Source organism: Pyrgilauda ruficollis, unplaced genomic scaffold, assembly GCF_017590135.1.
Source record: "Pyrgilauda ruficollis isolate IOZ18807 unplaced genomic scaffold, ASM1759013v1 scaffold14, whole genome shotgun sequence".
In the NCBI taxonomy this organism is placed as follows: Eukaryota; Metazoa; Chordata; class Aves; order Passeriformes; family Passeridae; genus Pyrgilauda; species Pyrgilauda ruficollis.
In genome coordinates this window covers 4,234,197-4,249,017 of record NW_024512543.1, presented here as the reverse complement: position 1 = coordinate 4,249,017, position 14,821 = coordinate 4,234,197, and the positions used below count along the sequence as shown (strand labels likewise).

Below are 14,821 nucleotides of genomic sequence, written 5' to 3'. Positions count from 1 at the left end.
TTGCCTGGAAGAGCACGTTGTCTGAGGCACAGGCTGCTACCAGCTGACTGCTCCCTGTGCTTTCACTTAAGCTCTGCAAGGCCATGCTGATCCTTTCACCTCACCTGGAAGCAGGAGGGGGTGTTCACAGGTGTCAAAGGAAGCAGTCTGCAAATGGAATTGAAGCTGCTTTCTTATGAGGGGACACTTGGTACTTTGAGGTCTCCTTTTACCATGCTAGGAGGAGAAGGGATCTTGGCCACCCCTTCCTGTTCTCACCCCATATTTGATGGAACCAAAGTCACTTTTGCTTGTGCTGCTGAGAAACCTTTAGTAAGTCTGGCTGCTGCCAGAGCTGGAGTCAATTCCTGATCCCAGAAGAAGGGATGCTGCAGGACCGTGTGCTCTCGGGGAGAAAGTGCTTGTGTTAAATCTAGCTTCTCTGCAGATGGGTCTCTGAGGAGCAAAGCCATCTACTGGCATCCATTGTATGAAACAAATACAGGCGTGTGAGTGACCAGAGAGACTTTTAAGGTACCTAAACAAAATCTGCTGCACTGAAGGCAGAGGCCCTATATGCTATGCATATTTGCTTTTATTGTGCTGTGCATTTGCTTTCCAAACTATGGTATCTCTCTTTGTTAACACATCATGATCTCATAGGATTCAAATGCAAAGTAGTGGCCTACGGTCTAAATGTACCCTGGATTATTACTAATGAAAAATAAATTAACTTTAAATGAGCTACCACTGTAGTGCCAAGTACTGCAGTGGAATGGTATGCTATGGCACACTGGTAGCAGCTGCAAATATCTGGTTCTTCTCAGGAGTTTTCAGCACTTTGAGTAATTCACAAGGCTTGTATGAAGTTATGCTTTAGTCTGTGGAATGTCTTTCTACCTTATATGAGCAAACAGTAGGATTTCTTTTCCAGTGTCCTAGATAGAAAAGGCTTCTGAATGAGGTCATTTAACTCCTCTGTTACAGAGCCAGTGGAGAATAGTTCCTTATCCCAGCAAGTTCTCTGGCATTTTAACAGGTTTTTTTAATGTTTGGAACAATGCAGCTTCCATTAGTTTGGAGACTGTTCTACATTCCTGCAGGATTTCTGCACTAGAACACTTTTCTCAGTAATCTATCACTTTCACTTTTTCTTTAGCCTTCAAATAATTTATTCTGGCTTTTTCTAAACATTGCTTCTTGTTGTAGAACTCATGCAGGGGAAGTCAGATTGATGTCTAAATCTGTCACTCTCCTTTGTTACAGTTTACTAGAGTTTTTAAAATGTGTTGGGATGTACCATTCAACATGTTTGTAATATGTCAAATGTCAAATCAGTCACTTAAGTATTTACAAACCCACATAATTAAGAAGTAGATCATTAGCCTAACATTTAAAATATAAATTTATAAAGCAAACCAAGAAGATATCACTTTGGCCACTTAGAAGACATCAGCTACTACAAAACACTGTATCATTCCTTCCTCTGTACAGGAGCCTGTAGAGAGGCTTGTGTTGCAAAGGTATTCTTGTCAAACATGTACAGGAAATCTGTTTTAAAATGTGCACATTAGATTTAGCCTTTTATAAGTTGTATCTTTAAGCTGATCAGATATCATAGTAGGATATTATTTAAAGGACTTTTTGAGATTTTTTTATTGCTCTTCTTTGGAACACTTATTTGCAGGGTATAAATTAAGAGTGATTTTCTTGACATTTCACTTTGAGTATCAAATAAAAGCAGACCAAAAAAAACCCCATTGACCAGCACAGCTAGAACACTAAACCACTACTCAGGACTGTCTCAAAGCAGGGCAATTTTTGGGTAGTATTGCAAAATCAGCTAGAACATATCCATCACTTCCCTCCAGTACTTAGAGGTTATAAAATTATAAACCTTCTAAAATTGGCATAGTCAGCCTCTGAAGACTTTAGGATTTTTTTATATATATTATTGATAACAGATATGTAAGCTAATGACTTCTGTATGAACACTGCCTATACATGTTGGAGTTAGCTAAGAATATAAAAGCTGCCATGCTTATAGAGTTGCAGAACTCATGCATGCTACTAAATTTAAAAGGAAAAAAATAACATTCCCTTCCCCTAAAACCTCAAAAGAGACCCCAAAAGAAAAATTTGAGTGGATTTGGGATAGCAGAAGTCAATTCTGCTGAAACAATACAAATAAAAATACCATTTCAAGGGAAGACAGCAAAAGGAAATGGAATTTATTGCATGGAAAAAAGGAAGATATCATCAGGAATTTGAGCAGTTTATAGCTAGCCTCCAGTTAATATACAAATGCCCTTTTTTTTGCCAGCAGAGATGAGTAAACTTAACTCACACTCTGAGATGGCTAAAGGCTGTATGGCTGCAGCTAAGCCTCTGCTGAGAGACATGGGGATTCCAGACAAGTCTGGACACAGGCAGATTTCTGCCATGCAGATACTAAAGTAGTTGTAGTGGTTTTGGTGAACGCCTTTCAAGCAAAACTACCACACTAATATGATGACAACTGTGGTGGGCTAGTATAAAATAGAGGGACTGCTTTCAAGATAAGGATGAAGAAGACTTTGCATTAAGAGCTTACTTAAAGGTGTTGCTTAAACACAAAGGAGTTGGTAGACTAAAATTGCATCAAGCAAGGGATTGTCCAAAAATGAGGTTCTGGGGCAGTCTATTATATTTGACACAAAGATTATCAGAGTATTGCTGGAGTCAGTACTTTCTGGTTTAAATTATTGAAACCTCCTATAAGACTGGTAAAAGCTCACTGCTAAGATTTGTACTTCTCCTGGGGCAATTTCATGTAACTGGGCAGTTTTTTTAAGGAGCCTTGTGGGGAAGTTCACCTTCATTTTAGGAGGAGGGAAGTATGTCCTATTACTATGCCTTCTCTGAATTTACTGATAGCTGCTTAAAAGAAGTTCAGGGAACTTCAATATTAAATCAGAAAGCTTTGGAGTTCCTTCATAGAATTACAAAACCATAGAGTCATAGAATGGGTTGGGATGAAAGTGTCCAAAGGCAGGGACACCTTCCATGAGACCATCCAGCCTGGCCTTGAACATTTCCAGGGATAGGGCAACCACAACTTCTCTGGGCAACCTATTCCAGTGTCTCATCATCCTCATTTGGAAAAATGCCTTCCTTACATCCAATATAATCCTACACTCTTTCAGCTTAAAACTGTTGCCCCTTCTTTTGTCACTACAGGTCTTGGTAAAAAGTGTCTGTCTTTCTTATAAGGCCCCTTTATTGAAAGCCTGCAATAAGTTCTCCTGGAGCCTTCTTTTGTCCCAACTGAACAACCCCAGCTCTCTCAGCTGTTCTTGTAGGAGAGGTGTCCTTCACTCTGATCATTTTTGTGGCCCTCCTCTGGACCCATTTCAACACCTCCAGGTATTTCTTGTGCAGGAGGTCCCAGAAGGCACTTCTGGCATTAAATTACTCTTCTCACTGTTCTACTAGGAAAATAACCATGGGCTAATTCACACCGCCAACAGTACCACTAAAGACCAACGAGTGACTTAGGAATGCAGCCCAAGATACTGGTATATGGTATTTGTTTCATCTCCATTATAATTCTTTCTTTGCTCATAGTCCTTCTGACTCTTTTGTTAGTGACTTGTAGGGCATATTTCTTGTTTTGGTCAGAATTCACGCAGCTACAGTCCATGGATAGTTAAAACTTGTTTTAGACATCACTTACAGGCTTGGAAACATTTCCTAAGTGAACTCTCTCTTCATTCCCAAGGCCCTCTTTCTTGGAATATTTGTCTGCTAAGTCAAGATGTGTTGAGAACTGGTCTTGATGTAACCACCTACTGTTGGCTTGATAGATACAATTGGACTGACAGCTCTGATCTGGCTGGAAGGAATGCTGTGGGAGTATGGCAATTTACCATCAGCCATAAGTGTCTAGCAGGAGTAGCAGAATGAAAGGACTTGAGGAATCTCATGAAATGGAAAAGAAAATCAAAAGAGCTTAATTTGGCATTTAATGAACTTGCTCTCCAATCAGTTACTTCTCAGTCAAATTTGCTGACAGTGGTGAAATCCTGCTCCAGTGGCTGATGGCAGAACAAATCCCTGAATCTTTACAGAAAATATAAATATACCCAAATAGGAGAACTTGATGCAGGTAACAGTCTCAGTGCAGTTTCAGTGTGGTGAGCCATGCATTTTGGTCCCTGGAGTTACTTGCCATCACTTTCCCCTTTCTCAGGAGCTTTATTTTTCTATCCCAAGGTGCTATGAGACAGCAGTTTGGTGTGCAAAAATTATGCAAAGCAGAACACTTTCCCAAAGCAGTAAAATATCTGTCTCTGGATTTTTAGGACTTAGATGACACCTTGTTTCTAGATCCTTCTCATGGTTTGTTCTCCATGTCAAACATCAGTCAGCTCTTTGGAATGTAGCTATAGTGAGTGAAAGGGCTAGAACACTTTCTAAGAGGAGAGGGGCTGTCTGTGCACAAGGTCATTAGCTGCAGTTGTTTTCACCATTTGCGTAACCTAATAAATAGAAGGTGATATGAGAATGGGTTTTTCTTTTTAATTTTTTTTTCTTGATCCTTCTATCTTGCTACTCTTCAGTGGTAACGCAAGTTTTTCTTTAGGAAGTGTGGATTATAGGAGAACTCTGACTATTTTAGAACACAAGTTGTTCAACACAGGGCTTAAACCAGCACAGAAGCTAGTGAAATTATTTTAGTTTTCTGTAAGGTGTACTTACAGCACATTAAGTTTTAAATAGCAAGTTGATTCTCATCTGAAGTGATTGTCAGTTTTTGCTTCCTCACATTTAAAAGTTTTGTTTTCTTTCACTGAAAATATTAAGTCATAGCATGTTGATGGACACTTGTTTAATCAAATACACAGCTGTGCTGTCTAACAAATTTGTAGTTTTAACTGTGTGAGTCTATGAATATTAAAAAAATACTGTGTGAGTGTTTCTTACTTTGGTGTATAGAACTAGTAAGAGTCAATGACCAAGCAGAAAAGTTAATTGGCTTCTGTTTTGAGTTTTACTACTAGCACAAAAGCATTCCACTTTGGCTAATTCACTGCCTTGTGACAAAGAATGATATAACCCACTGTTCAGATGTGTTATTTCAGGTCCTTCCTATTCATCAGACTAGAGTCAACTGTAGCAGTAATAAACTGCTGATTTAAAAAATAAATTTGAAAAATAGTATTGCTCTTAAAAGCCAACCTCTGTATTTGTCTCTGCTTCAGATTTACAAACTGTCTGTGTCATGCCTTAGGTTTCACTGGTGATTTCATGATGTATGTTGTTCTCATTCGCATATTTGTCATATTAGGTCAAAAACCTTCATTGTTTCTTTAGATGAATCAAAGCAAGCCTTTATGTCCTGATTTGCAGGAAGGATGCTTTTCATCAAACTTGCTGCTTCTCCTAGGGGCATTGCTCATAAAATTGGAATTCTGCAGCCAACACAGGCCTTAAAATACTGCAAGATAAAGCTGAAATGCATTGTCAAATATAACAGGACTTTAAATGACAATGACTGAAAGTAATATGAAGATTTAATTATTCATGTCCACGTGTGCTTGTTTTCCCCTAGGTGGCATTGGCAGGGTTGTCAATGGTGCTTTCATGGTATTGAAAGGTCATCGGTCAATTGTAAACCAAGTGCGGTTTAATCCTCACACCTACATGATCTGTTCTTCTGGCGTTGAAAAGATTATAAAGGTAAGATTAGTTATCAGAAAATGTGTTCTTTCAATCTTTCAGGAAGAAATGCTTTGTTTTGCTTAGCATCATTCTGGTCCACTCTGTCTTCTCTTATTGTTTTATAAAATGTTTTCTCGTTTGCTCGGGTGAGTTTGGTTACACTTCTAATGTGATCTCCTACAACTTGTACTACTCTGGTCTAAAGTTTAATAAAAGTATCTCCAAATAGATGAACCTTAGCCTAGGCTGACCTGGCTGAATAATGCCTCAGAAGGCCTTCTATGTCTTTTGTATGTATTTGTGCATTGAATCAATTCAACGTACCTTTTCTGTGACTTCCAGAGGAAGAACTCTTAGTACCTTGTACAATATCTTTCTGAATCCTTTAACAATGTACAGTACTTTTAGGAAGTTTTTTATCTTTCTCTGTGGAACTGAAAGAGATAAGAAACTTTGTTAGGTTCAGAAATTTTCTTTCCTTAAGGAAAGACACTCAATATTGTGGGAGCAAGGCAAAACCAGTTTTGTTATTTGAGTGTTGGGAAGGCAGAGGATTATGCTACACTAATGTTATTTGCATTCTGCTGCCATAAATATTTTGCTACAATTTAGGTCTACCAACAGTGTAGAAAAAGCCACAACCATGTAATTTTGAAATAGGATAAAAAGAACTGCTGTTGATCCTAACTATTTGTTGAATGTCTTCATGAAAGTCTTACCTGCATGTAGTTTTAAATAATGTTGTTAGAATACTGTAAAAGCTTTTGTCAGGTACAAGCTGACAGCATGAACTTGTCCCACAAAGGAGTGTTTTAGTGATGTACAACTCATGGAGCAGAACTGACCCAAAATCCTGGAACCATGGCTCAATGCCCTGCTGCATTGCTTGCATTACAGCTACTGTCAGCATTTGAGTTCTGACTGTCGTTCAGCTTTCCTTCTCTTCTGTCTTCCCCCAGTACTTTAGTTCTTTCCTCTTCATCTGGGCTGCCTGCTTGACAGGTTTGATCACAAATATACTAAATACAGGCTTTGAACAAAAGTGCATTGAACAGTCTTAGCAGCTCACTGATTTTTCAATTTCCAAGCAGTCAAACTGCCACTGTTTAACAACAGTTTTGCCAGAGGCATATTTTTTTTGCTTTGGGAACTTGATTCATGCAGCCTGAATTTTCCCTTTTGGATTCTAGATCTGCTGACCCTTCACCCTGTGAATCCTTCTTGCATGAGTGTGCTTAGACTGTTGGATTAGCATTGGTATAAACATCCCCTGTGTTGCTTTTGTGTACTTCTGCTAGGGTTTTGGCAGGGCATTTTTTTTGCCTAGTGATTAAAAGGTTAGTTTGATTAAGGCTGCAGTCATAGGTTGTGTAACTTTTTCAAAGACACCTCTGCTTGAGCGCTTCCTTAGAAGAGAACTCCTGTTGTGTGCAGTGGAACTTGTGCAGCTGCTCTGAAGGAACTGAATTCCCCAGACATTTCAAGCTAGAAAGAAATTAAGGCAAAGGTATTTAATGTATTAAGTTTACTGGCCAGCCAGAACTTCTTACCCTTTTGTTCTGTGTCCTTTTGTCTCAGCTTGTAATGTGCCTTGTTTGGGGCTCAGTGCTCACGTCTTCACTCTCTACAGGTGACTTCGCTCTCTAAAGGTACTGCTTTAGTGCACAGCAGTTTGCAGGTGACTGTGCAAAGGTGGTTTCTTCTTCATTCCAGCAACTCCTGTGGATAAGCTGGAGACTAGTAACTGCCACTAGCAGTAGGGCAAAACAGCACAAACAGCACCAGCAGTTCTGAGGGGCCATTTATTACATTAAAAACAGCTGAAAACACAAACCTTTCTTTTGCATGGCTGTCTTTCTTTCCCCTATATAAGTGTTTGATGTGCTTGCTCAGAGAAATTGAGATGACAGGAGAAGGAGCAATAAATAAAAAACATAGTTACATTTTTTATGTTTTCTTATTTTATTCCTTTTTGTTTATTTGTTTTAATCACTTTCTTAAAAGGTGTCCCTCTTTTTATTATCCCTCAAAAAAACCCTTTCTGGAATTAAATCACAGAAGATAACTTCAATATGGTTGGTTGCAATTGTAGAAACTATTGTAGAGACATGGTGATGTGTTAAAAATTTGGATGCAGGTAGTTGTTTCTCTGAGCTCTTAATTTTTAGAGTAGCTGGCCTAAATTTAGTACTTCAAGAAGGGAGGAACTGATAGCAGCACCATCAAGCCATTCAATAGCCCCATGATCTTCTGCCAACACATTTGCTGTTTTAATGCAAATGAGATACAAATTCATCTCAGGCCTAGCCCCACAGAAAAGAGTAGTGTTCACAAGAATTATTTTGATGTTTGTGGTTATGTTTTTTTTGCTTTAGTTTTATTTTGTTGTAAAGCACCCTCAAGAATACAGTTCAGTAACTCGTTGGTTTAGGGTTCTGCTAGGACCAAAAATAAGACCCAAAAATCTCATTAACAGAAGACATTCAGAGCCTCAACTCCAGACAGTGTGTGGTGGACACATCAACCCAAATGAATTGTTCATTGCCCTTCATTTGCCAGTAAAAGTATGAAAAAGTGCAGCTGCAAACTAAAATAATCATTTGCATCAAGCACTCACCACAAGGGCTAAAGCAATATTAAACAGAAAAATACCACTTTCCCCTCAGTTAAGTGTGCAAGGCATTGGGATGTGCTGGCAGGAAAACAGATTACATTGCAGAAGAAATAAATGTGGCATTCCCTCTGATGTGTTGGGCTTAGAGGAGGGCCACCGAGACAGTTAGGAGACAGTTCCAGGAAAGATAAAAATAGAGGAAGTACATAACAATTTTCAGGAAAAAAATTCTGATTTGTATTGAAAATGGAATATTGTGTAACAGAGAACAACTGTTGTGGGTCCCATTTGTTTAAAAATCATAAGTATGTTGGAGATAACAAAGTCTATTTGCACACGTTGCTATGGCGACAGATTAATGTCATTGTGACTATCTGCCTCTGCCTAATCAGATAATCTCATATAAGTGGTTTTAATTATTCTCACGCTACAGGCATAACTACATTTTTGTTTTAAAATTTGGGGATTTGCCACCCTGGAATATAAGCAATTCAAAGATGCTGTGAGTAGATATCTACTGAAGTAGAGAAGCAGTTTTGTATTCCCATTTTCTGTTATTGTTCCTATTTTTATATCTGTACTCAGGTCATCAGTGAGTAATATTCATCTCCTTAATCTTCTGACAGAGAAAGAACTTGATATATTGTTACTTCAGTGGGCTGATTTGCCAACTTATTTTCTCCAGTTTGATCACATTATTCCTCAACATGGCATCAGTCAGAGAATGAGAAATAGGCAAAGGCATTCCATTTACAAAGAAGCCCATTTCAGGTGCCACAGAGAGCACTGGATCAGTTGATACCAGTTTAAAGACTTCCCTGTTCTGCCAATGATAGATTCTTAGTCCGATTTCTTTTTGTGACTCTGGCAGGCCTTCGCACTCCCTCATAACAAAATATCTAAAATTCAGGGATATCATTCTCCAGAGACAACTGGTCCCATACAAGCAAGGTATTCATCCTGAATTCCCTTGACTTTTCTTTATTACTTACTTCTCTGTGAACAAACCTCTCTTGGAAGGGAAAAGCCTCACTGTGGACTCTTTGTAGCTATTTTTTCAATATTTTATACTGCTCTGTTTTTGCTGATGCTTGCAGAGAAGCAGAAAGATGTGGTAGTGCTACCAAGGATGTAGAATATCTCTGTGCACACTTTACATACCTTTTTAGATTAATTTCGTTGCAGACAGACCTTTCTCAGAGGGACTTCAGAGCAGACTACCTCTCCTCCACTTATATTGGTTCATACCAGATCTAAGCATTTTCCAATTCTCTTGCTTAAAAAATAAAAAAAAGGCTTTATAAAACCTAGTGATTGGTCTAACGCTGCTAAGATTATTTGAGAAAAGGGCATGCTAGCCTGCCTGTCTAAGCAAGTAGAGTTCTATTTTTCTATTAAAAAAAGTGATGTATCCACCAATCAATAATCTCTCTCATGGATTCATTGAGATAAAGCTCTTTCCTATGTTGTCTTTAGGAAGTGGTGCCTGGGAAATTGAGAATGGAGAGTGATTCTTTCTGTTCTCTTGAATAGTTCAAAAAGGTTAAGTTTGGTTGCTGAAATTCTGTACATAGTAGGCTTAGACTGGGTTTTGTTATCTTCATCCAAACATGATGCTTGTCCTTTGGGCTATATGTCTGGTAAGTGCAGTGCTGGAACCAAGCAACAGAGAACTGTCTTCATTCTGGTTTCAAGTGTCATATTAAAGGACTGCACCGGGAATTTGGTGAAGTATTGCAAATAATAAAAAAACAATTAAGTACCAATAACAGATATACCTTGATGTTGAGATCTTCCTTGAAACAGCCTGATGTAACACAATATAAAGTTCCTTTCCCTTTGCTCTGAAAGGCAGCTTGATGATTGTCTGGAAAAAGAAGTATAACTACAGCACTTTAATTTTAGAATAGTGTTTCTTTTATCTATCTAGCCAGATCATATGTGGAAGCTCTGTTAACCATAAATTACAGAGAATGCAAAGTAAAAGCTTTCAAATTTGGGAGATTTTCACAATAAAGTTTATTTGTTCATCTTAAACCTGGCTGTTCTGGACAAAACAAGTAGTTGCAAGGTAATTTATTTCATTTTGCTTCAGTTATTAAAGGTGTAAGGTTTCTTTGTACACTGTTGAAAATTTCAGTGAATACAGAGTAATTTGCCTTCTTGTGGGCTTTTCTAATGTTGCTTGTCATGGTAGTATCAGGTTATGTTGCATGTGTTAATTAGGCATCTGTAAGATGAGTGCTGATTATGTCATTTATACATGCAAACACTTTCTGTTAGCAGTTTTGTCTGTTTGGAACAAAACTTAATTAATTTCTGTTGGGAAAATTGTTAGATTTTTTTTTTCCAAAGATGATCCCAAAAGTCCAACCTGGTATAGAGAGCTGGCATAGAATTTTTTCCCCTGAGCTTGTTAGCATGATAAAACCAAAGCATGGCTGAGATCAGATCTTTTCTAAGCAGAACATTAAGGCATTGTTGTAGATAGGATACATACTGGCTCTGCTTACAGTAAGGCATTGTTCATTCCATTAACCATTGATCCAAAGTGATAGTGGTTGTCCACACAATGTCATAATGACATTGCCCTCAAATCTGTGACGAAATCTGAGAAGGGTGAGGACATCCAACTATTGTGTTTGCTATGGATTACCAGTTTCATAGGGATATTGGTGGATCTTCTTTTGGAGCTTTTTTCCCCCCTTTTCCTCTCCATACCAGGGAAATTGACTGAAGGATAGACGGACAGCATGGTCAAGATTGTTGCTGTTTGTGAAATCAATACACTTCAAAAGTAGCTTTCAGTAAATCTCTTCAACTTCACCTATTAAAATTGCTGCTGTGTCTTCAGAGGATGTTGGAATATTTCTCTTCTTTGGAACTGTTTCCTGAAGGGAGTAGTGCAGCTCTACTTTTCATCTCCATGCATTCAACTCCCTGCCTGCTGATCAGGTGGGATTGACTACGTAGCTGGATGAAATGTTACTCTACACCACTAGCACCAGCAATTCTAGTTTCCTGGGAAACAAGTGCTTTCATTAGTGCTAAGACTGTATTGTAGGCAACAAACTATTCTTACTGTTAGTGAGTAAGCATTCCTTATTACATAAAAATAGAGCCCTGCAATTTGGGAGAAATTATCACACAATGAATTACCAAAATGATGGATAATCTTGCAGTGTGAGAGCTTTTTTATTCTGTATGGGTGAAGTAAATGCAGAAAAAACACCTTTGTGAAGGGGAAGAAAAAATCCCACAGCTCTGTAATCCTTGTAAGTATGGTACTGAGGGGTAAAAATTAATAAAAACAATCTGCAACCTGCAGCTATTCTACGTATTCAAGCTACTGTTCCATTTCAAATGCTTATAATAGTTTATGAATTCAAAGATATATGTTTGGTTTTTTTATTTTCTGTTACAGATCTGGAGTCCTTACAAGCAGCCTGACTGCACAGGGGACCTGGATGGTAGAATTGAGGATGATTCACGTTGCCTCTACACTCATGAAGAGTACATCAGTCTTGTGCTGAACAGTGGTAGTGGTTTGTCCCATGATTATGCCAACCAATCAGTCCAGGAAGATCCAAGGATGATGGCCTTTTTTGACTCTCTGGTGCGCCGGGAGATTGAGGGCTGGAGTTCTGATTCAGACAGCGACCTCAGTGAGAGCACAATCCTGCAGCTCCATGCAGGAGTGAGTGAACGCTCCGCTTACAGCGAGTCAGAGTCCTCCACCTCTCTGCATCACTCCCCACCACACGGGGCTGAAGAGTCTGAAGAAACTGCCTATAACTTAAGGGCCTTAAGATCAACTGCATCCCCTTCAGCCAGAGAAGACGTGGCTTCCCGTCAGCAGAGGCTCTCTGCACTGAGAAAGTATCAGGACAAACGTCTCCTGGCCCTTTCCAATGAGTCTGACTCTGATGACAATACCTGTGAGGCAGAGCTAGATACAGACCTTTTCCCACGGCCACCATCTCCGAGTCCTGAGGAGAATGAATCCAGCAGTTCCAGCAGCAGCAGCAGTACAGAAGATGAAGAGGAGCTGAATGAAAGACGCACATCGATGAGGCAACGCAACGCACTGAGGCGCAGACAGAAGGTGCAAAAGGAGGAAAGGACTAGCACTAACACAGAGAACGTAACCCCTTACATAGGTGAGGACATATATGATTACCCCCAGATCAAAGTAGATGATCTTTCTTCCTCTCCAGCTTCTTCACCAGAAAGGAGTTCGGCCAACAAAGAAGTTCTTAAAGAAAGGACGTCCCCTTGTTCAGACAGTGAATCAGTGGAGAGAAAGATTTACAAAGCTTACAAATGGCTCCATTATTCTTACATATCATATTCAGCTAGTAAAGATGGTGAATCCTCCAGAGGAGATGGAGAAAATGATGAAGGGAAACCAGGAACCAGTGGAAGGCACAGTGCAACATGCTCGCTAACTAAGGAAGATGCTAGGAACTTAAGTTCCGTAGTTCCTCAGGGTTCCTCAGCTCTTTCTGCTGAAAACCACAACAGAGAAAATTTAAAAGAATGTGGTGGGATAGAAAATTCTAGTAATGGTCAGGCTCATGACTGTGACAATCAGCAGCGGACAGAGGGTCAAGAAAACACATTGGAAGACATGAGCAGTGGAGGTGTAGAGCATTCTTTTGAGACTAAAAAGCTCAATGGTAAAGCTAACTGCAAAGGGCTAAATAGCTGTACAGAAGAACCTTGCATTCAGACCACAGGACTTGTGGAACAGAAAAATAGCCAGAACTGTCAACCAGCACCAAGCCATCACTCAGTGGTCCCTCCGTTCTCAGCTGTTGCCATCTGTAGCATGTCAGGTCACTGCTCCAGAAACCAGACTGATGGCAGTGAGGAGAGGAGCTTCGACCCCTCCTGCGTTAACCACAATAATGGCCACTTGCATCTTCACCCTCCATGCTTCAACAATGGACAGAGTTTTGGAGAGCAGGAGTCTGTGATGCAAGGACTACAGGTGCACTCAAATGCTGATAATGGCAACCTTGTACAGGTGGGTGTGACCTTGCACAGAGACTGCTGCCTGTCTGAAATTGACTCCAACAGCTACAATGTGAGCACAAGAGAGGATACTGCTGACCTGCATCCCGCGGGCAGTGAGAGCACTCAATCTCTTGGAGGACTGAAAAGACACAGAGCCGAGTTGGAAGATGCAGATTCAGAGAGTTCATCTTTAGAAAAGAAGTTAAAAACATGATAAATGCAAATGTCTGTCGTAGTGTGCACTCTCTCAGAAAGAAAAGGAAAAAGAAAGTATTAAAGGCACATAGAGCTTGGGTCTGAAACATTGCGTTTGATTCTCCATTCCATTCTTCAGTGGGTCTGTTTTAGATTGCCAGTGGTTCATGCTGTATAAAAATCCAACTTGCTCCTTAATGAGACTGAGTCTAGTGTACCCATACAAGGTTCTGTTTAAAGTAAATCCTTATTAAGATGGTTGACTGAATAATTCTTGTGTGAACATGTGTCATTTGTTCAGCCAGCCAACCAGGATAACTCCTTTAAAGTTTAATTGTTCTTCTGAAGAGGAAGTTTTCCATACTGACACTACATATTGCAGGCTGAAGAATGGTGGAATTAGGTCACACTGCTGGTAGATCACACAATTAGGGTGTGTTTCTTATTGAGGAAAACAGGGAAGAAGTGTTTCTGGGTCCTTTATTCTGCTTCAGAAAGTAAAGAAATGCAACCATTAGGGAGGATATTTTCAGAACTGGATGGTATCTTCACAGATGATTCTTCATAAAGCACTTACTTCTGATACAGTACAGTGACATTATTTTTATGCCAACAGAAAAACTATAGGAAATGAGCTTCTTTCCAAAACCAACTTTAGACTGTTCCCATGGTGACATTCGATTTTGTGGGCTTTTTTAAAGAAAAGAGCTGAATAACACAGTGTCATCACTATATAGAAGTATGACTGTTGGCAAGAGGCAGGTATTATGCTGTAGACCTTATTCTAATCAAGGGCTTTTAAAAATCAGGCATTGAAACATGCCTTTCTGTGATCTTAACACATAGAGATTATTTTTCCTCATTATTATTATTATCATCATTATCATTATTAAGAATATGGTTCTGGGTGTTGGGATATATCTTGATTTTGCCCACCCTTCCCCCATGTTCTTACGTTTGGGAAGCAGTAAGCCAAACAGAAAATAGCTGAAGTATGGATAATGTAACTGATTCATGTTAACAGCAACATTTGGTAAAGTCTGAAAAATGCTTTTTTAGCAGTTTTTGCAGCCCAAACCAGGTTGGGGTTGCAGATCAGGTTTGGTTTTTCACCACTGTGCTGCTAATATTTGAAATTGGAGATGGGTGGATGTATTCAGCAGAGTTCTGCATATAAGGGAGAGCTTCAGGGAACTGTCCCCAAATGTAGGGAGCCTGGGTGTTCAAATCTGGCAATCAGAATTTGCACAGGAGCACAGCTCTTGCTGCCAAGAACTGGAGTACTCTGTGGTGGACACAGTTGTTTCTTGC

The 14,821-nt window shown here is 39.5% G+C and overlaps 1 protein-coding gene across 5 annotated transcripts in view; it reads left to right on the top strand.

Moving 5' to 3' along the window:
* Positions 1–14,369, top strand: part of DCAF5 (DDB1 and CUL4 associated factor 5) — a 70,120-nt gene extending 55,751 nt beyond the window's left edge. For 4 of the 5 annotated variants that reach the window (XM_041459804.1, XM_041459801.1, XM_041459803.1 and 1 more), the window contains exons 8-9: positions 5,573–5,700; positions 11,721–14,369. In XM_041459804.1, the coding sequence (XP_041315738.1) occupies positions 5,573–5,700; positions 11,721–13,529 (1,937 nt within the window). In that variant the 3' untranslated portion in view covers positions 13,530–14,369. The remainder of the gene's footprint in view (positions 1–5,572; positions 5,701–11,720) is intronic. The other variant, XM_041459800.1, reaches the window with a different exon arrangement.
* Positions 14,370–14,821: the final 452 nt, after the last annotated feature.